General features: G+C 39.5%; 1 protein-coding gene across 2 annotated transcripts in view; it reads right to left on the reverse strand.

The window, feature by feature from the left end:
* The window catches only part of LOC107754670 (coiled-coil domain-containing protein 102A-like), an 84,777-nt gene that overhangs the window by 24,916 nt on the left and 38,818 nt on the right, over positions 1–21,043 (reverse strand). For both annotated transcript variants that reach the window (XM_016571212.1, XM_016571213.1), the window contains exons 2-6: positions 17,164–17,926; positions 13,715–13,932; positions 13,319–13,427; positions 9,136–9,252; positions 7,290–7,499 (exon numbers count right to left, since the gene is read on the reverse strand). In XM_016571212.1, coding sequence (XP_016426698.1) covers positions 7,290–7,499; positions 9,136–9,252; positions 13,319–13,427; positions 13,715–13,932; positions 17,164–17,835 — 1,326 coding nt within the window. In that variant the 5' untranslated portion in view covers positions 17,836–17,926. The remainder of the gene's footprint in view (positions 1–7,289; positions 7,500–9,135; positions 9,253–13,318; positions 13,428–13,714; positions 13,933–17,163; positions 17,927–21,043) is intronic.

The raw sequence follows: 21,043 nt of genomic DNA on the forward strand, positions 1-21,043 counted from the left end.
ACAACAGCATAACATTAAAGAGATAAGGAGTTCAACCAAAAGTGAAAATTGTCATTATTTTCAGACAAACAGACAAATTTGCTGACAAACATGTTGAGACAACACAGGTAAATGACACTGAGGTGGTGGTGAGAAGGTGGCTTTATACTGTGACTGATTGGTGCTGACAGGTGAAGTGCATCAGAATTCTGGTGATTGTGAAGGAGTGGGTGGAGTTGAAGGATCTGGCGTTGCTCGTGACTCTATGACAGTACCCCCACTCCACAGGTGACTCCAGATGCCCACAAGATGCGGCGATGAGGATGGCCACGGCCCCTGGGTGCAGGACAGTCAATTGGGCAGGATCAAGGATACCATCACGTGCAACCCACGATCTCTCTTCTGGGCCGTATCCTTCCCAATCCACAAGATATTACAGATGGCCGCCTCGTCGCCGGCAGTCCAGGATAGTGTTGACTCGTTAGATGTATTGTTTCTCAGCAATTTATGGAGGAGGAGGTACATCAGGCTCGCCAGATCCTGTGACAGGACAGACTTGGGCTTATTCCTGAGAAGTGAGGTGAGAGGAGCACATATTTGACTGAAGTTGGAGATGAATCGGCGATAGAAATTGGCAAAACCTAGGAAACATTGGAGTTCCATGAAGGTGGTAGGTTGAGGCCAATCTCTGTTGGCTTGTACCTTCCTCTGGTCCATGTGAATGCCATAAGGGTCGATGATGTAACAGAGTAATTGGATGGTATCATGGTGGAACTCACTCTTCTCCAGTTTGAGGTACAGATGGTGCTCTCTTAACTTCTGAAGGACCTGTTTCACATGGTGGCGATGTTCGGCCAGGTTCCGAGAGTAGATGAGGATGTTGTTGATGTACACGATCACAAAGCGGTGGAGGTACTCCTGGAACACTTTATTCATGAATCCCTGGAAGACCGAGGGTGTGCTGGAGAGGTCATACGGCATCACCGGATATTCATAGTGGCCTGATGTTACGAATGCGGCCTTCCATTCATCACCCTCACGGATCTGAATGAGGTTGCATGCATTATGCAGGTCCTGTTTGGAGAAGATGCGAGCCCCACGTAGCTGTTCCAGGGCAGCAGGGACCAGAGGAAGTGGATACTGGTACTTGAATGTCCGGGAATTCAGGACCCGGTAATCAATGCAGAACCTCAAGCCTCCGTCCTTCTTACCGACGTAAAAGATACTGGATCCATCTGGTGAAGTACAAGGGTGGATGAATCCCTGTTTGAGAGCCTCCTCGATGTACTCCTCCATGGCCTTCTGTTCCGGGATGGACAGCAAGTAAATTTTACCCTTCAGCAACGTGGCCCCAGGCAGCAGGTCAATTGCACAGTTCCATGGCCTATGATGTGGTAATTCAGTGGCTGCCTGTTAGCTAAAGACATCCTGGAATGCCCTGTAATCAGGTGGAATCTCTGGAGCTTCCGAGGTTTCTGGATTCTCAATTGTGGTCGAACAGATAGCCACCTTCTTAATCATGGATGATGATGGTTGATCTAAGTGCTGCTGATTTCTGAAAAGAGGATATACAGTTCTGGATGCTATCATCACTCCATTGTAGGATCTCACTAGTGTTCCATTGAACCTTAGAGGAATGTTGAGTCAACCAAGGGCATCCCAGGATGATGTTGGCAGTTGAACCCTTCAGCACCAGAAAGGAGATGGGCTCCTGATGCAGACGGACAGGACAGGCGATTATCAGATGCCCCGCTGCTCCGCAGTACAGACAGAGTCCGTTATTCATTCTCCATTGACGCTCCATACGAGTGAGATGGTAAGAGTCAACTTGCATCGGTTCTGGTGCTGGAGGTGTGAAAGTTGGTGAGGCAGGCGGAGGAGATGCAGGAGGATGGTTAATATAGTAGATAATCTTGAGCTAGTACTTACACCGTGTCTACACCGGATGCGACAGCTGTCGTGCCGTGTCGCACTGCACCGCAACAGCTAAATTCTGTCTACACTGGACGCGACAAAGCGACCGTTGCAAATCATCTGAATTTTGTGTCAGTACGTCATAAATAGAACGAGGCAGCAGTTTACTGTTGGGGATTTGACGTGTCACGCCGCGCCGCATCCAGTGTAGACAGCATCATTGATTATAATGGGTTCTACAGTATTTTGTCGCGTCGCACCGCTCGCGTCCAGTGTAGACGCAGTGTCAGATGAACAGTCACTGAGGCTTCTTTGCAGGGTGAGGCTGAGTCAACGTGCTGGGAGGAAGACAGAAGATGATGGCAGACAAATGGGATGGATTAGACAAACAGGTTGGTAGAGCATGCAAGTAGCCAGGGAAGTTGATGTACGCTAGTGAACAACAAGACCAGACACTGAGGTGGTGATGGGTACGTGGCTTTATACTGTGACTGATTGGTGCTGACAGGTGAAGTGCATCAGAACTCTGGTGATTGTGAATGAGCGGGTGGAGCTGAAGGATCTGGCGTTGCTGGTGACTCTGTGACAATGTTGTTCTAAATATATGTAAAATTTTAAATTAATGTTGAAGTACTAAAATTACTAAAACAAATTAATAAATAAAAATGAATAATAAAAATAAAAAGGCTAGTCAAAAATGTTTTAAATAAAAATAAATAAAAATGACAAAACCACCTAATTACAAAAACAAACTGAAATTAAAATTAAAATGTGAAAATAAAAGCTATTTTAAAATATAAATAATAATTAATGGCATAACAATATATAAATAATACTAACACTGACATCAGTTATATAAACCATGCTGGATAAGACACCAGGGTGTGTGTAGATTTTCATTGTCAATATCTAATCTGCTCCTGATGGATGCAGTTTAAAGTTTACATTTTTCTGTTCAGTTGAGCAGTCTGAGGGTGTATTCACACCTGTCTTGTTTGGTTAGATTGAATCGAACTTAAGTTCGTTTCCCCCCTTGGTGCGGATTTTTTGGGCAGGTGTGAATACAGCAATCGCACTCGAGTGCAGACCAAACAACCGCTCCGAGACCCAGCTGATGAGGTGGTCTCAGTCCGGTTCCAAATTAATTTCTGTCCAATGAATGGATGACCTTAGCACACGTGTGGTTTTGTTTACAATTTCTGGTTTACTTGCAAAAAGGGAAGTGTGAAAGCGAACCACACCAAACAAAACAAAAAATCAACATTGTATTTGGTCCGGACCAAAGCAAGTGAACTAGCAGACTTTCCTGGTGTGAATACACCCTGACATATCAATTTCTGCCTCAACCAATGGCATGAGTTTGGTGGAGGAAACTTGTTTGGAAAAAGTTATTTTTCCAAATCCATTTTGTTGTTGCTAGTGGTGCAGAAATGATACACCTCACCTTTCAGCTCTTGCATTGCATAAAAATCAAATAATCGTCAACAATTTAGGGGACAAAGCTAGAGGAATGAGAGCTGGCAAACACTGATGAATGAAAAATAAAAAAGGAGAGAAAAATGTGTGTGAGACACCTCAATCAGTAAAGGGCGACCCCTGTGAGAAAAACACAGCAGGCCCAAATGGAAAACCTCTGGAGAAGCAGCCCAGAACCTGAGAGGCAAGACAATTCATTTCACACTGGCTTACTCCAGATGTAACACACTAGAGGAGCTGATTTACACACACACACACACACAGACACACATAGTTTCATATGCTGCTTCCAAAACCAGAGAGGCAAAACAGAGCACATGGGCTCCCACATTGGCTGTCAATACTGTTTACCACATTTCCATCAGAAAGTGGGAGCAACAGCAGCAGATGAGCAGCCAATATAGGCTCATTAATCATTGTGATTGGTGAATGAACTCTGTCTCTACACCATCAGAGCAGGAGGGATAAACACCTGTGTGGAGATGCAAGTGGTTGGCCAGATGTTGAAGGATTTTAAGGAGAGATGTTGAACAGAACGTGGAGAGCACAGCAGTATATGGAGAAAGAATGAGATACAGATGACAGTACTCACAGGTGGCAAAACTTGTTTTTCCATGAACTTCAAAACCTTTTGATTTAAATTATTTTGCTTAAATGCTTGAAATAAATGTAGCAGACAATTGTAAGTTGTGTCTACATATTTTTTTTATATTACTGCACAAAACTTCAATAGATTTAATTAACTTACTATTTAATCAGCCATTATTTATTGTTTCACCACTACACAATTTCTATACTTCCATTTGTGTTATTTTTTTAAAATAATAATAATAAAAATAACAGATAATTATAAATATTAAAATTTGAATAGCACTTTTCATGCATGCAATACAACTCAAATGGCTTCACAGATCAGAATAAAACATTCTAACAAAATAAATGAGAATAATTAAAATAAATATATAAATGTAAATTGTGCCTATACATATTTTTTTATAATAAAAGTAATGTCACTTTTTTATAATTAGATTTTTTTTATTACTTCACTACACAATTCCCATACTTCCATTTGTGTTATTCCTTAGTTATAATAATAATAATCATCATAATAATAATAACATTAATATTAAACAATAAAATGATTTGGATAGCTCTTTTCTAGCACGATGCAGGTTAAAGAGCTTCACAGATTACAATATAGAAACACTAACAAATTATAGTGAGTCTATGATTTAATTGTTGACTTTATTACTATATTCTACATTTGATCATATATCATAATATGGTTTGTCAAACATTTGACTAGTACTGTGAATGATCTGTTGAGAGAGTAATGAAAATTACGAAAGGAGTGAGACCGAGAGAGATAAAAAAAAAAAAAAAAAGTATGGTATTAAACTGACCTTCAGAAAGACAAACTTCTCTTTGATCTGGGAGCAAGAGACAGACTTTAACTCCAGTTCAAAGCTTGCCTACTCTAGACTCAACAAACCCTTTAGGAATTTAAAAAAAAAGAAAAGAAAAAAAAAAAACTACAGCCTGGTTTGCTCACGTTCCTCCATCTGGATGGAGACATACTTATTTAATTCCTGTTTGTTGAATCACAAGCGTCATCATAAATTAGCCCCACACAAACACGCTTTGAAGTTTGTAAGAGGTCATGCACACAAACAAAACCACGAGTCCCGGATCAAAACACACAGAGACAACAGCAGAACCAATAGCAGAACTTCCACCTGCACTATTCACCTGGAGCCTTTTTGATGTGTGTGTATGTGATGTGCCGACCTGCAGCTGCGTTTGTGCACGCGGCGTTGTCACAGTCAGACTGAGAGGTCTGACTGAGCCTCAGCCAACCTGATGAATCCCTTTCAAATCAACATGTAGCCTTCCAGATGGGCACCAGTCACTATGTTAAAACGGGCTATGATACAGGCCTTAAAGTAGGGATATGCAATTAAACTTCCAATCTTTAAAGTTCCTTCTCAAGTCCAAAAAACTTGTTTGCATGCTAATAGCCATAGGTGAGCATAAGAAACTTCTTTCAAAAACATAAAAAATGTTAATGATTCAAATTTTTTTGACCTATGGGGTGAAAATTTATCTATTTATTTATTTATTTATGCAATCAATCATTCATTCATTCATGCATGCATTCACACTACCACTCAAAAGTCTGGAATCATTAAGATTTTTTTTTGTATGTTTTTGAAAGAAATCTCTAATGCTCATCAAGGCAGCATTTATTTAATCAAAGATACAGTAAGAACAATGATATTTTTAAATACGTTTAAACTTTCAAATAACTGAATTCTATTTTAATATAGATTCAAAATTAATTTATTCCTGTGATGAAGTCATTACTCCAGTCTTCAGTGTCACATGATTCTTCAGAAATCATTTTAATATGCTGATTTGTTTCTGTAAGAAACATTTCTTATTATTACAAATGTTGAAAACCGTTGTGCTGCTTAATATTTTTGTGGAAACCATGATACATTTTTTCAGGATTCTTTGAAGAGAAAGTTCAAAAGAACAGCATTTATATGTAAAAGTCTTTACAGTCACTTTTGATAAATATAATGTTTAGTGTATATATATATATGCCTGACATTTCAAAGTTTCCTATGACTTCGTGTCTTTAGCACAAAGAAACTACTAATGAGTGACCGAGGTTTATCCACGCGATCAAATCAATATTTCATTTCGCGTAGGGATACCAAACACCAGAAAGCCACACACACACACACACACACACACACAGAAAGTAGCCATTGAGCCCCATTCCCAATCTTCTGGACATGCTGGGTTTAACAGCAAATGTGACAGTATGCATCAATCTACGGGTGGGAGCCGAAGGAAACCTGGTGAGAAAGTGAGAAAGCGACTGGAGCGGGATATGTTTTCAGTATCAATCACACTTTGTTCTTTTTGTCAGTGATGGTGCATTGTCCTCAGTGCGCCGTGGCCTGTTTCTCCGCTCCTGTCCTCATCGATCCATTTGCTTCAACAGCTCCTGAGCAAGCTCATCAATCTCTCCGTGTTTCTCTCCCAGACTGCAGGCCGCCGGCCACTATCAGGACATCACTTGTGTGGGAATGTGCAACAGCATGCGGACACACACTCACACACACACACACACACACACACACACACACAAATGCAACACCCTTCTCAGATGGCCATATGTTGTGCATTTAACAAATAAGCCAACACACTGAGCCTCACATGCAGGGATTACATGTCCGTTTCCTGGCACAATATCCTTTTCCCCTTGTTACTGGTTTAATTGACATGCTAAGCTTACCCTTTTTCTCTCCATTCCTTTCCCTTCAGCATACCTCTCACCTCTAAAACAACTCTCTCTGCTCATATTCATCTCTCCCTCTTCACTGCTCTCTTTAAATCTTTCCTACTTTCAAGGCAGAAGTGAGAGAGCAGGTGAGCGAGTGATTTACAGCGTCTATATGAAGGGAGCTTTGGATCACTTCATAAATCTCTGGCTGCGCTAATGGCTGCTTATAAGGGCTGTGGCCATAAGGGTCTAGATTTTGAGACACACTACTTTAATAGAGTCTAAATAGCATCTTATAAACACACAAAAAGAACAACTTTCTCAGCACAGCCAATATACAACATAAGATCAAAAATTGAAACTGCGTGGCAGCTATTGCATAAATACACGGTCATGCAGCAAGGATCTGATGGATATGGCCTCTTTACCTCAGTCACACTGCCTGGAATTATTGTACTGTAGGAAGAGGCTCAGATGCTTTGCAAACTGCCGCCACACTTCATCCATCTCTCCAATGCTATTCAGTAGAATCTGAGCTGATGCTGAGATGTTGAGAAATGCTTACTGATAAGTTTGTGATTATTTGTCTGAGGCTAGTGTGCGGGCAGTACTCTCTTCCTCTCACCTTGTTCCTCTCAAACAGCTCACACTGGATGGTCTTGAGGTCGGTGTCCAGGGCGCTGGTGGCCTGCCTGCGTTTGCGTGCCAGCTGCTCCTCCAGGTCTTCCATCTGGGCACGCAGTTTTTTGTTTTCCCTCTCCAGAGCCAGCTTTTCCGTCTCCAGACGCTCCCGACGACCCCACTCTGCTGCGTTCTCCACCTGCAGACGTTCCATCTGCACATATACACACACATATTATACATAAGATAGTGAGGGAAGTGGGAGACATGACAACACATTACAAAGCTAAAATTTAATGAGGACAATAAAGTAATTTTTGAAAGTAACCGCTTACTACCAACATTTCCAAATCTTTAACACAAAATTTTAGCATAATTGACCCTTCGCAGGGAGTTCGATTGACAGGCGATCTGATTGATCTGGTCGGGTCTTTGCGAAGGGTCAATTAACTAAAAAACAAAATATGCATCACTCCATAACCATTTAAACTGAATGTAAATGTTCACAATGGTCTAATATTTTTTCATGGAGCGTAGGTGAATTGTATTCATTTATTTATCCATGTCTGTAAGACACAGTCTGTGGTCGGGAAGATTTTTTTTAATGCTGAAAGAAGCCATCTATGCTCACTAAGGCTGCATTTATTTGATTAAAAACACAGTAAAAACAGTAATATTTTGAAATAATATTATTTTAAAACAGTATTAACCTTAAAAAACTTTTAAAAAAATATTTTCAAATATATTTCATACAGTCTTATTGTTCATTTAGGAATTTCCCCCACTTTTTTCATACAAAATGCTACTACTTTATTTTTATTTTTTTATTCTGTTAAATTCAGTAAATAAATACTTTTAAAAGAAAAATAAATCAAGTAAATTTTTGTCATGTTAATTTTTTTTCACTTTGAAATATACGCACGCACACTCACAAATAGTTTTATTATGTAGGTTTAGGTTCCCAAACCAGCTTGTTAAGCTGCTTTGGAACAATTTATTTCGTAAAAAGCATTATGCAAATAATTTGGACTGAATTTACTGCAATTAATTTTTTGTTGCACTTGGACTAAAACATACAAAAAATGCTAATGCAAATACTGTGTGCAAAATAAATTTATAAAATAAATAAATACATAAAATATGAAGAGACAGTATATCACTTGCACATACCCACGATCAGGAAGGACTAATGCTGCATTAGCACACAGCCCCCCCTATTAGACCAGAATGATGTTGAACTAAGTGAAGGGCTCTCCATGATTTCCCAGTTCTGACCTGCTGCTAAAAGCAGTTTAATGGGAAACCATCATCTCTAGATTCACCTTAAGTGCTGGCTGACTTTCCTGGCATACCCCAAACTCTCTCCAGACCAACTGGTCATTAATATTTCTATAATGTCATCTGACTGCTGATATGAGGCAGTGCCTGTGAAATGCCTTGATTCCTCAGGGCAGAGATGAAGGGAGGTCACTGTGGGGTTTTGGAGATGAGGGGATGCAGCGGATCTGAGCCGACACATGGGAGTGGCAGTGCTCTTTATGGAGCGCATCAAAGTGCATAATGTCACTCTCTCCTGCCAGGTTCATTTCAGCAACACCCTGCTGCTAACACTGCATGCTGGGAATGTGTTAGAGCAGCGTTCTGTCATTACGCCAGCTTGACTAACAGAGGGACGCGGTGCCTGGTGTCGTGCTAGTCGAAACGCAGGAAGACAGAGGATGGATGTTAAAGCCCTGAGGGTGTTTAGCTTTGATGTAGATCACAGTGTGTCCTGAGGTGACACCGAACCGGCTGTGCCATGCAAAACAGTGCAGTATGGGTAGGATACAGAAAATGTACATGCATTTCACCTCTGTACGGAGCTCCGCCAGTTTTTTGTCCTTGCTAGTACGAGCCCCCAACTCGTCCTCTAGATCTTCAGACATGCGGCCCAGCTCATCCTGATGCACCTCTTTCAACAAGTTCAGCTGCGTGAGAGATCGAAAAAGACAAAGAGAGTCATTCTTTTATCTCTGAACTTCTGATCTTGAGTAAAACTTTCTTCCCTTTGCTTTGTTGGAGGTTATCTATGGTATTCAAATAAACTACTAGTTCTGACTATGCCAAACTATGCAATACTCTGAAGATGCCATTGATATTCAAACAGATTTAACATTCTGATTGTGAATGAGTCTGCTTTTTAAATTAATTTCACAGTTGATGAAACTCTGTGAAACTGCGCTCATTTAATACAACTTGTACCGACATTCTGCGGCAATACGGTCTAGCACATTTGCCAATAAGGGAGAGGGGCACTACGGTCAAAGTCTGATCTCTCTACAGCGTCTCACACTCGGCGTACTGTGACTCAAACACATTGATTAACATTCGCGGCAAGTCGTGAGCTCACACAGCTGGGCTGGCGACAGGCAGCTCATCTGTTAAACTACTGAGTATGGCGCACACTCTCTTCCTACTCATCATCTCATGGTATTCATGCACATCCTTAGGGGTTGAGGTTATTAAAAAGAGAAACACATCTCTTCCTACTCATCATCTCTCTACTATATGCCTATGATGAAGTCTAGGTGTATGATGGTGAATGAGTCCCTTATTCTCTCTATGGAAGACTTGTATTGAGAGTGAAAGTTTCTCCGGGCCCAATCAGTGCGGCTGTATTCCATAAAATTGCCTGACTGAAAGAAATCCTGAGCAGCAAACTCTAATCATTCACAAACAATGCCACACTGTCTCGTTCATAGGTAACAACTGTCCCCTAGTGGTGCTCTATTAGAGCTGCATCCTTTGCAGCACCCTATACAATTTTTACATTCATTTTTCTTTAGTTTGGATACATTTGACTGAATTAATCCTCCTCATTATCTTAAATGTTTGTGGTTAAATGCTTGAATTTTATATATAAAAAAAAAATACTCAAAAACACATCATCACACAAATATAATTTTGTGTTTGTATTTTGTCAGTCGGGAGTTTTGACACCCTTGACCGAATTTATGCTTATATACTATTATACAAAATATACATATTCCTAGTCAAAAGACAAAAAAACATTACCATTCAACAGTCTGTGGTTAGAACGATTTTTTACGAAATTAATACTTTTATTCAGCAGGGATGCATTTTATTGATCAAAAGTCAAATTAAAATTGATAAAATTCTATTTCAAATAAATGCTGTTCTTAACTGGAGGGCTGTAACCCAAAAATATCCACAAAAATATTAAGCAGCACAACAATTTTCAACTTTGATAGTAGTAAGAAATGATTTTTTGAGCAGCAAATCAGCATATTAGAATGATTTCTAAAGGATTATGTGACACTGAAGACTGGAGTAATGACTGCTGAAAATTTAGCTTTACCATCACGGGAAAAACTGCATTTTCAAAAATATTTAAAATAGAAAACAGTTATTTTAAATTATAATAGGGCACAGTATTATTGTTTTTATTTTATTTTTGGTAAACGGTAGTGTATATTGTGTAGGAAAACAGCCAATAATGAATACTGTTTAAATAGAAAGTGGATACATCATGAAGTTGGAAGAAAGTGTGCAGAACTACACTACTGGAAAAGGGACAACTAAAATATAAAACGATTTTAGTCTTAAGATGATTTGGTCAAAACATAATTCAGTTTATTTACAGTTTGGATGATTATTATTTATATTTTCCAAATTATTATAGTTCCACATTTTAGAAAAGAAAGAAAGAGTAGGTGTGTTTAACATTCTGCCTTTTATTATGTCTTTGAAGCAGGTATGACTGTATTTGGAGGATTTTATAAGTCAAGAATATGATATCTGGAAGTGAAGGTGAAGCACTGGGTTTTGATGAACAGGCCACCAGAGCATTCAACCCAGTGCACTCACCATGCATTCTTCCTACTGATTAAAGCTCTGACTATAAATTGCCCAGAGGAAATTGGACAAAAGGCCAAGGATTCCATGCTCCTTTAACATGGAAGTGATGGAGATCAGTTCCTCATGAGAATATCATGTGTTATAGTGTTCCTGGCTTCAGCAATTTATCTGTTATTTGTAAATCAAACACGATCCACAAATAACAAATACAGCATTGAAGCCAGAATACTAATGATGTCAATTAAGGCTCAGCAATGGGTGTCTTGACTTGATGGCCAAAAGCAAAAACAAATTGCTTATAATACCATAATTCAATAAATGAAGCCAGTAAGCTAAATGTTCCACAGCTGCTACAAAGCTATTTGGCTTTGAGTTAGATCTATTGCAGGTTCCTGAAGAATTATTGTCATAATACACTATATGCATTAGAAAAAATTCAGAATAGTTTTTCCAACCTTTTGACAATATTTAAAATATCTCATTATTTATAACTTTATATATTTATGACTCTGCTGAAATGAACCAAAAGGGTGATTTTTTGCAATCAGAGGAACTGTAATTTCAATCTAACAGTCATAGTTGCTCAGTAGATTCACAATATTTAATGCATATTATAAATCTAGTTAAAAGTAATCAAGGTATGTTTTCCACACCATTTGTCACTAAATGAACACAAGGTTATAATGTTGCTTGATTTTACATCACCAGCTAAATCACTGTAAATATATGAGGAATATTCTATATATCTTTCATTCCTAACAGGCTTTAAATGCATAGTTGACCTAAAAATGAAAATTCTGTCATTAATTGCTGACCCCCATGTCGTTCCGAACCCGTAAGACCTTCGTTCATCTTCGGAACACAAATTAAGATGTTTTTGATGAAATCCAAGAGCTTTCTGTCCCTGCATAGACAGCAACGCAACTGACATGTTCAAGGCCCAGAAAGGTAGCAAGGTCATCGTTAAAATAGTCCACGTGACATCAGTGGTTCAAGCTTAATGTTATGAAGCTACAAGAATACTTTTTGTGCGCAAAGAAAACAAAAATAACGACTTTGTTTAACAATTTCTTCTCTTCTGTGTCAGTCTTCGACGTGCGTTCATGACAGTACCATGACGCATACATGTGCATTCCTCTGCTTGTAAACAAGGCGCAGCGCATCCGGGTTCTAAGTCAGAACGCCAGCTCCTGCGTCAGCAGCACCACACGCATGCGTTGTGGTACTCTCGTGAACGTGCGGAGAAGAAGAAGAAATTGTTGAATAAAGTTATTTTTGTTTTCTTTGCACACAAAAAGTATTCTTGTAGCTTCATAAAAGCTCCGAGAATACTTTTTGTGCGCAAAGAAAACTAAAATAATTTATTTAACAATTCTTCTCCCCCGAGTTACGTCTTCTGCCATTTTGGAGAGTACTCAAGAAGGTAATTGCCGTTGTTTACATTAGGGGGGAAAGTGACTGCATTAACGTAATCGGCGTAGTTTACACTTAGGGTAAAGCGTGCGTATGCGTCGTGATACTCTCCAAAATGGTGGAAGACAGTAACTCAGGGGAAAAGAATTGTTGAATAAAGTCGTAATTTTTGTTTTCTTTGCGCACAAAAAGTATTCTCGGAGCTTCGCAAAATTGAAGTTGAGCCACTGATGTCACATGGACCGTGTTATCGATGTCCTTGCTACGTTTCTGTCTGGGAACATTTCAGTTGCGTTGCTGTCTATGCAGGGTCAGAGAGCTCTGAGATTCCATCAAAAATATATTAATTTGTGTTCCGAAGATGAACGAAGGTCTTACGGGTTTGGAACGACATGAGGGTGAATAATTAATGACATCATTTTCATTTGGGGGTGAACTAACCCTTTAACAATGTCCTTGCTACCTTTCTGGGCCTTGAATGTGGTAGTTGTGTTGCTGTCTATGAAGGGACAGAAAGCTCTCGGATTTCATTAAAATTGTCTTAATTTGTGTTCCAAAGATGAACAAAGGTCTTACGGGTTTGGTTTGGCACGACATGAAGGTGAGTAATTAATTTTCATTTTCGGGTCAACAATCCCTTTAAGACAGAGTCTGCCAGGAAAATAAAAATGGTGTTGTGTTGCTCTGATTTGAGATGATTCTTCATTGCTGTGTTGCTTCTTGTTTTATTGTTGTAAAAGTCTACAGAATAAGCTTCCTTACCTGTTTTAGAGCCTCTTGTTTGCTCTTGTTCAGTTCCTCATATTTGAGTTTCCATTGGCTCAGCTCTGCCTCCAGCTTCTCAATGTTCTTAATGAGCACATGCTTATCCCTGACAGAGACACATGACATGTTGGACATGCACAATATAGATCATTATCATCATCAAGTCCAAACAGATTGTTCTCAAAAGATCTGGTCTACTGAGATGCCTCCAGTGGGTGATTTCTCCAAAGTCAACAAAGATATATCTGTCACTGTGTATCATAGGTGGTGAAGGATACATCTATGCTGACCCTGTCATTTTTATGAGAAGCTCCAAAAAGCCTTTGATTTCATTTGTTGAGTTCTGGTCTATTTCATGCATGTACTGTTTCCACCTGGACAATGATCTCTTACTCTCGTTCTTTCAGCAGGACTTTCTGGGACTCATCCAGGCGCAGCTGGAGAGCGTTGAGCTTGCTAGAGTCCTCCTCCAGGGCAGCCAGATCCTCCCACAGCAGTCTGCTCCGGTCCTGCCGACTGAGAACTGAGCGCAAGCTACTGGCACTGCGAATGTCCCAAGAGTCTGGAGCCTCTGACTTTGCCCTGAGAAGAGCCTCCAATAACTCCAACTCCTGACACAAAGAAAGAAAGAAAGTAAGAAAGAAAGAATTTTGTGCATCACAATTAAAATACTTCTAAATACTAGTGGTTCTAAACTGGAGGACCTTAGCACAAAAATTTGTCTGTTCAGACGGTAAAAAAAAAAAAATTTAAATATAGTAAAAAGAAAAAAGATGTAATTATAGATTTACAATATGGAGAGGCTGCGTGACATGCCTTCATCCTCAAAAACCATGAACAAAATTACATAAAGAAAACTGAACCCAGACTAAAACAAATAGGAGTTCTCTTACAAAAAAGGAATAAACAAGGAGAGCCTAATATTTTAACTTAAAATTATATTAAGATTTTAAAGAACATTTTTTGTTTAGTTTTGTACGATAAACAATTCTCATGCTGTGTTGACTTGCCAGTCGACTTGTAATGTAAAACCAAGGTTGTGAAGCGAAACCAGCTGAGAACCGCTGCCATAGTCAATGTTCCAAGACAAAGAAAACAAATGAAAAACATAAACAACAAAGAAACAAGGACTTTCATGTTTTCTTTTTCTCCTTATTAAACCAAACCACAGAAGAGGCATTTTCTCGGTCATTCACATAACAAATATCACATTGCACCTTTCCCTTATTTCCTGTGGATGGATGAAATTCACAAGCTCTTTGGAGAAGTAATAAAAAACGGCTTTACAGTTCAATGCACCATCCTTCCTCTTTCCTTCCTACACACTTTTTGATTATATATCAAAGACATGGGCCTCAGGACTCAGGAGACAGACATGAGACACTAAACATGCTGCAAACTTGCTACGATCCCAGAACGGCCACAGTTGAGTAACTGAGATAAAAGCGCAATGACGCCTCCCTACCGCCAGGGGGAACCAAACGCATTCTAATACAGATAGAGTTCTACATGTGGAAGCACTCAGCATGCCTGTGTGTGGAGACAGATCAGGAAATGGGTTGGTATCAAACAATCCAGTGAGAGTCCAGACTACGCTAACTATTATTTGTTTACTTAGCTAAGATTGAATGAGGATGCCTGATACTACTTGAAAAGATGGACATTTCTGTGCTGAATAATAAAAAAGCCAAAACCAGTTTTGCTCTCAGCAGGCAATCATCACTGTTCACAGGAGCCCGAGGGTCTCTTTAGCTATCTAGGCTACCCCCTGTTGATATCTGTGCAGAAATATACATCCATCATGCTTGAGACTCTGAATGTCAAGTTTGACACTGACATTAATTCTTCCTTCCCTCTCTGCTGGTGCGCTGTCTTCGCATCTGTTTGCTAACCAAAAAAACGTGCATGCTAATGCGCACAGCAGACAAAACCACATTTGTGTGAGGTGTAATTCTCTTGATAGATTAGTTACAACACATTAAGGGAATAACAGACATGCTTAAGCAAGTCTAGAAATGATAAAGGGGTTTCTGGCTAGTTGGAACTACTGTGGTACCCCTGGCTGTGGCCCCATAGGTAAAACACAAGGGGGGTTGTGCTGGGAGAGGGGTGGTTCTAATAATAGGACAAAAAATGAATCCAGCACACAAGCAAATAGCACAGACTCAGATAATGAAATCACAGGGAGATGAATTGAACCAGGTCTGTGGCTGACCTATTTACAACTGTCTACCTGTGTCCAGAGTGAACAGCATTGGTTATTCTGTAGGTTTGTTGTGTGGTTTTTGCATCTAGCTTTTAATTAAAAAAAAAAAAATCTTGTAGCATTTTAAAATGGTTTACAAACAATTTGCCGAACTGGGTTTGACAAGTTTTCACATCATATTATATTAGACAGCATTTTCTCACTAACACTTTTGGTGCGCACCCAGGTTCATTAAACATCAGACTTTGGTTCATTTAGATTATGTGAATGCCATTTTCCGAATACAGGTGTGCACCCACAAACTATAAAAAAGTGGCCTGAGGTAACTGAGAACTGCAATGTTCGCAATCATACTCACTTGCAGAAGTGAAACGCTTATTTATGTGTGTGCTCACTTAGCCTACACTGTGTTTGGGATTGACAATCGAATTTACTTACAGGTGTGAGTCTCGAACTGTACTATTCACATAGCAGCTTACATTAGTGCCTCGAACACTTTCTATATGAACGAGTAGCAGAAGTCAAGCCGTATTCTATTTGTGACTATCACCTAAAATCATAGCAACAGTGACTAAAGTAATATCAACCATGGCAAAGTCCATTAAACTGAAAAGTCTAATCACATTTGAAGCGACAATTCCAGTTGAGGGGCAAGTTCATCCGCCAAATCTTGGAAGCGGAGCATATGAGCATCATGACACACAGCTCATATCTGCACCTCTGTAAGTTTCCAAAACCACACAGGAAAACCCATAACACACGACATGCGCATTAGAAGTCAAACTCTGGTTTGGACCAGCCATTCAAACCAAGTGTGAAAACTTTTTTGTCAACAATGAAAACATAACAGTACTTGAGGCAACAACATATTTGATGCTGAAAATACAAACATAGATTGCAGACCAATGAGATATGGTTAGGACTAGCCAACATGATGCCTCAAAAACGAAAACCAAGGGTCTGACAAAATGTCCTGATATGGTCAATGCGAAAGAGATTGATTTTAAAAAAATTTTACGTTTTATTGCATCTCTCCTAGTAGGGCTGCACGATTCTTGCTAAAATGTGAATCACGATTTTTCTCCATGGGAACTGAGATCACGATTCTCTTACACGATTCTCATTTTTTCAACCAAAATTAATTGCACTCAAGTACAAAAACAAAACAAAACACAGGACTAGAGCTACACGATTCTGGATAAATTGAGAATCACAATTCTCAAATAGAGATCACGAATCTCCCACGATTCTGAACTAAACAAAATAATGTGTGGCAAAATATGATTGCTGCAGTCTATTCTGAGGGGAGGTGGGGTAATATAAATTAATACTTTTAATTAGAAAGGATCCTTTAAATAAATCAAAAGTGATGATAAAGACATTTATAATGTTACAAAAGTTTTCTCTAGTTAGGACACAATGTTAGGCTCAGATTTCTTGTTTTTGGTTAAGGTTAGTGCACAAGCAAATTACTAAAACTACTTTTTCCACTGAGTCCCTTTCTACTCTGACAAAATGCTCATGCTGACCGTTGCATTCTGTTTCACTCCATGTAGCTGTTTTTGAGTGTCCAACTGGGAGTTACCAGGCAACCCATTAACTAGTCCTTTCTGAAAATATGTTGTTTTACACTAACCTTCTGCTTGTCTGGTTTGTCAGTGTCTACATCTCTCACAGGTTCCTGCTCTGGAGAGCCTGGCCCATCTCTCACATTCTCCTCATCCTGGCTGTCCTGCTTGATGTCTGGTTCCCGTGGCTGGTTGGAGTGTGTGGAAGCAGAGGAGTTGGATGCTGGTGCAGTAGAAGCATTCGCTGGGGAGTTCTGTTCAGCTAGGACTCTTTGGGCCTCTAGGCGCAGTTGTTCGTTTTCTGCCGCCAGCTCTTGACGCTCTCGTCGTGCCCCCGTCAGCTCTTTGGTAAGGGCATCCAGACGTTGTCTAAGCTGCCTGACCTCATCCCGCGCCCTGTTGCGTTCGGCCCGCACTTTACTCCACTTTTCCCTCCAGTTTGCCGTGCAGTCCGACCACCAGCGCATTGTCTTCTCCATCTGAGCCGCCCGCGCCCGCGCCTCCTCCAGCTCACGTAGACGCAATTCCTCGCGGCTCTCCCAGTCCCCGCCGCCATCGCAGCCCAGCCCTGGAGACAGCAGCAGAGGGGGGCTGGAACTAGGCGTTCCCCCTGATGGGCTGGGTGTGTGCGTCAGGCTGTCCGGGGAGCGCACCCGATCCGGGGCCAGGCCTAGGCCGCACAACAAGCCCGCCCCTGACTTGGCGGCCTCTGTCATGTTGGGGCTGGGTGTGTGGTTCATCACTGAGCCAATGATGAGTCCAGGGAAAGAGAAGATAGTGGTCAGGAAGATCTGATCAGGAAGCCATGATCCACATCAACATGATGGTTTTCTGTGAAGCAAGAAAAAGAAAGGTTTATAAAACAACTGAGAAACTGAAGTCCTTGAATGGTCACAAAACATTATAAGGATCAATGACAAGAATGTCTGTTGGGGAAAAAAAAGTATCTTTAAAAAGAAAAAGAAAAAAAATATTCATATGGTTTTGAAAAACATTTCAATCAACCATTTTCAAGAAAAGTTTAAATCTAAATGACTCTTTTACTTATATATATATATATATATATTTTCTTCTTCAATATGACATCAGTATAACACTGGCATTTTTTCTTTTATGAGGAATCAAAAAACTTCAATGTATTTTTGATTAAAATAACAGATAGGACAAAAAATTGCCAGATTTGGCTCTGAAAACCAGAATACATATAAACTCACAGAAGATCACAAAGACATACAGGAGCAATGAGAGCAAACAAGAGAACAAGAACTTTATGTCAACATGTCAGTGCAACATGGCCAATAGCACTGACATTGTTGAACAATCCAAACCACCATGACAACCCAGTGCAGTTTTGATTTACAAGTGCTCTCCCTTTCTCACACTCCCACACACAGGCTGTATTTACTTAAAAGAGTGCAGGGCGACAGAGGAGGAGGTTCCAGGTCAAAAGGCAGCCAGCATTTCTCATCTGCTGTGAGGAAAGAGTTACAGCCCTACAGCTTATGGAAGTAGAACCTTGTGTATGCGTATGTAAAAAGTGTGAGGCTGCTTTTCACAGTGTGCTGGCTTTGCATTATGTATTATATTTTATATATTATATCAAAAACAGCCCTCTATGTGACCTGTAAGACAGGTCTGAACAATTTTCAAAAATCTGAAAAATTTTGGAACTGAAAATTGGAAGGTAAATATTTATTATGGAATTTTTTAAAATGACAAAATGATATGTGACATGCTTAAATATACATATTAAACTGCAGCCCCCAAAAATGCACGTTTTCTTAATTTTTTTTTCATCTTCGTAGTTCCAAACCATTGCATGTTTTAATATGAACGACTTTTGTCATTAATATACTTCCATATACGTGGTACTGACGTAATTCCTGTGGGTTATTTTTTTCTCTCTATGTAAACAGTCCCTTCTTGTATTTTTGTGCCAAAGTTACACAGTTTACTGTCTTTACATGTTCATCACAGGATTTTAAATAAAACTTTGAGATTTTATCTTAGTAGTTTAACAATAACATGTATAATGTTTAAGTTTTGTACCTAAATTTACTTAAACATTTATTTTGGTGCAAAGTCTACCTCCATAGACTTCCCTTATAGGAGCACTACAGTAAACTGTGGCATTAAGCGCACACACATACGCCTCTATTCAAACCCAGGAGGTTTACGGGTGGGGCCGGTGGCTTTGGGAACTGCCGGCTTGTGCATTAGAACATAGCGGGGCAAGAAACAGAGGCATAGGCTCCTCATAAAACACTACTCATACAAAAGCCCCCTTTTTATTAGCTCAGCTGATAAAAAATGTTGAGACTATTAGGTTTGCTGCAAGCAGGGCGGGTGCACAAGTGTTTTTAATAAATATATATACACAGTGGCGGCGCTAGGGCGGGGCTTGACGGGGCTATAGCCCCATCAGAAACTTGCTTAGCCCCAGCACAGCCCCCCCAAGGATTTCCTAATGATGTTCCTGTTTTTTGGTGTCACTTTCATTAACACTGAAAAATAAACATTAAAACCCTAAAAAAAAAAGTGCCTAATATGTGGCCTATAAACAATTGATATTATGGGGGAGGGGTCAAGCAACACAAGCAAGGAAGAGTTACGCCGGTGAACGTCAGTCAATTCACTATAGAGAAAGTAAAAGTAAAAAAAAACTGACGGAGCTTTCTAACGTTGCATTAACGGCGCATATTCTCTAAAACAACGAAAGACGAAACTACTTGAACATATGCTGATAACGGTATATAACTGTCTTAAATTATTCCCTTAATATTTCTCTTGTGGCCCGTATAGTGAAAAACATGAGAAGAAACGTATTTCGCGTTAAACAGGTTGTTTTTGAAAATCGGTCCACGAAATAAAGCTGCTCTTAATTTTCAGTGATGACTGCAGTGTTAATAATTTTAATTATAGGCCTATAATTCTATAAATTATTAGACCGGTTTAAAAAAAACTTTTTAAAAACATTTTCAATGAGGAGTAAGTATGGAAGAAAAATAATACCATATGTCTTTGAAACAAAAAAGCATGTTGAATAGCACTAACTGAAAAAATAATGCATTGCATTAACAGTGCTTGCATTTTAATGCATTGTATTTACAGGGCTTGCATTTTTAGGTCCTGAAATCTAACATAGTTGTTTATTTAAGCTGTGAATATTTCCATTCAAAATATTTCACACACATTTTCATAATAAAAAATTCAATCATTCATATTCACCTTCCAGAATTCACTTCCAAAATATTGGTTTTGATTATCGGGGCAAGTATAAACATGTGGAAAAGCTGATAGTGTGTATGTTTAATTCAACATCTTCGTTGTTTCCCTTAGCCTACATGTAAGCAGCTTTCTCTACCACAAATGAGATTATAATGCTATTTCACCCAACGCTGAAGTACAGAACTAACATTACATCCGAGGAAGACATATATTGCTTTCGGTTGCTTGGTTTCCGTAACTTTGTATCATGGCTTGTGTGATGCTGTGTTGTAATACTGGGATTCCCCTCATAAGTCACACTCCATGATTCCCCGACGACGCATAACGCGCCTCAGTGAACTAATACAGTGATATAAGACCTCTATGTTAAATTAAAATTTCAGGACCTAAAAATGCAAGTCCTGGAAATACAAGGCATTAAAATGCAAGCACTGTTAATGCAATGCATTATTTTTTCAATTAGTGCTATTCAACATGCTTTTTTGTTTCAAAGACATATGGTATTATTTTTCTTCCATAAGTAAGCTAATAGACTACACTAGGGCTGCACGATAGATATTTAACGTGCATCTTGTCAGTAAAGCCATTCTGTAATCAGCGGTAAATCTCCATCACCTGCGGGCTTTCACATGGAGCAGCATTAACTACACAGAGCCGTTGTTCACCGACAAGCTGCGCAAAACATGCGCAAAATATGATCGTGGTTTTGCGCAGCTTGTC

Source organism: Sinocyclocheilus rhinocerous, unplaced genomic scaffold (assembly GCF_001515625.1).
Source record: "Sinocyclocheilus rhinocerous isolate Xijiao unplaced genomic scaffold, SAMN03320098_v1.1 scaffold742, whole genome shotgun sequence".
In the NCBI taxonomy this organism is placed as follows: domain Eukaryota; kingdom Metazoa; phylum Chordata; class Actinopteri; order Cypriniformes; family Cyprinidae; genus Sinocyclocheilus; species Sinocyclocheilus rhinocerous.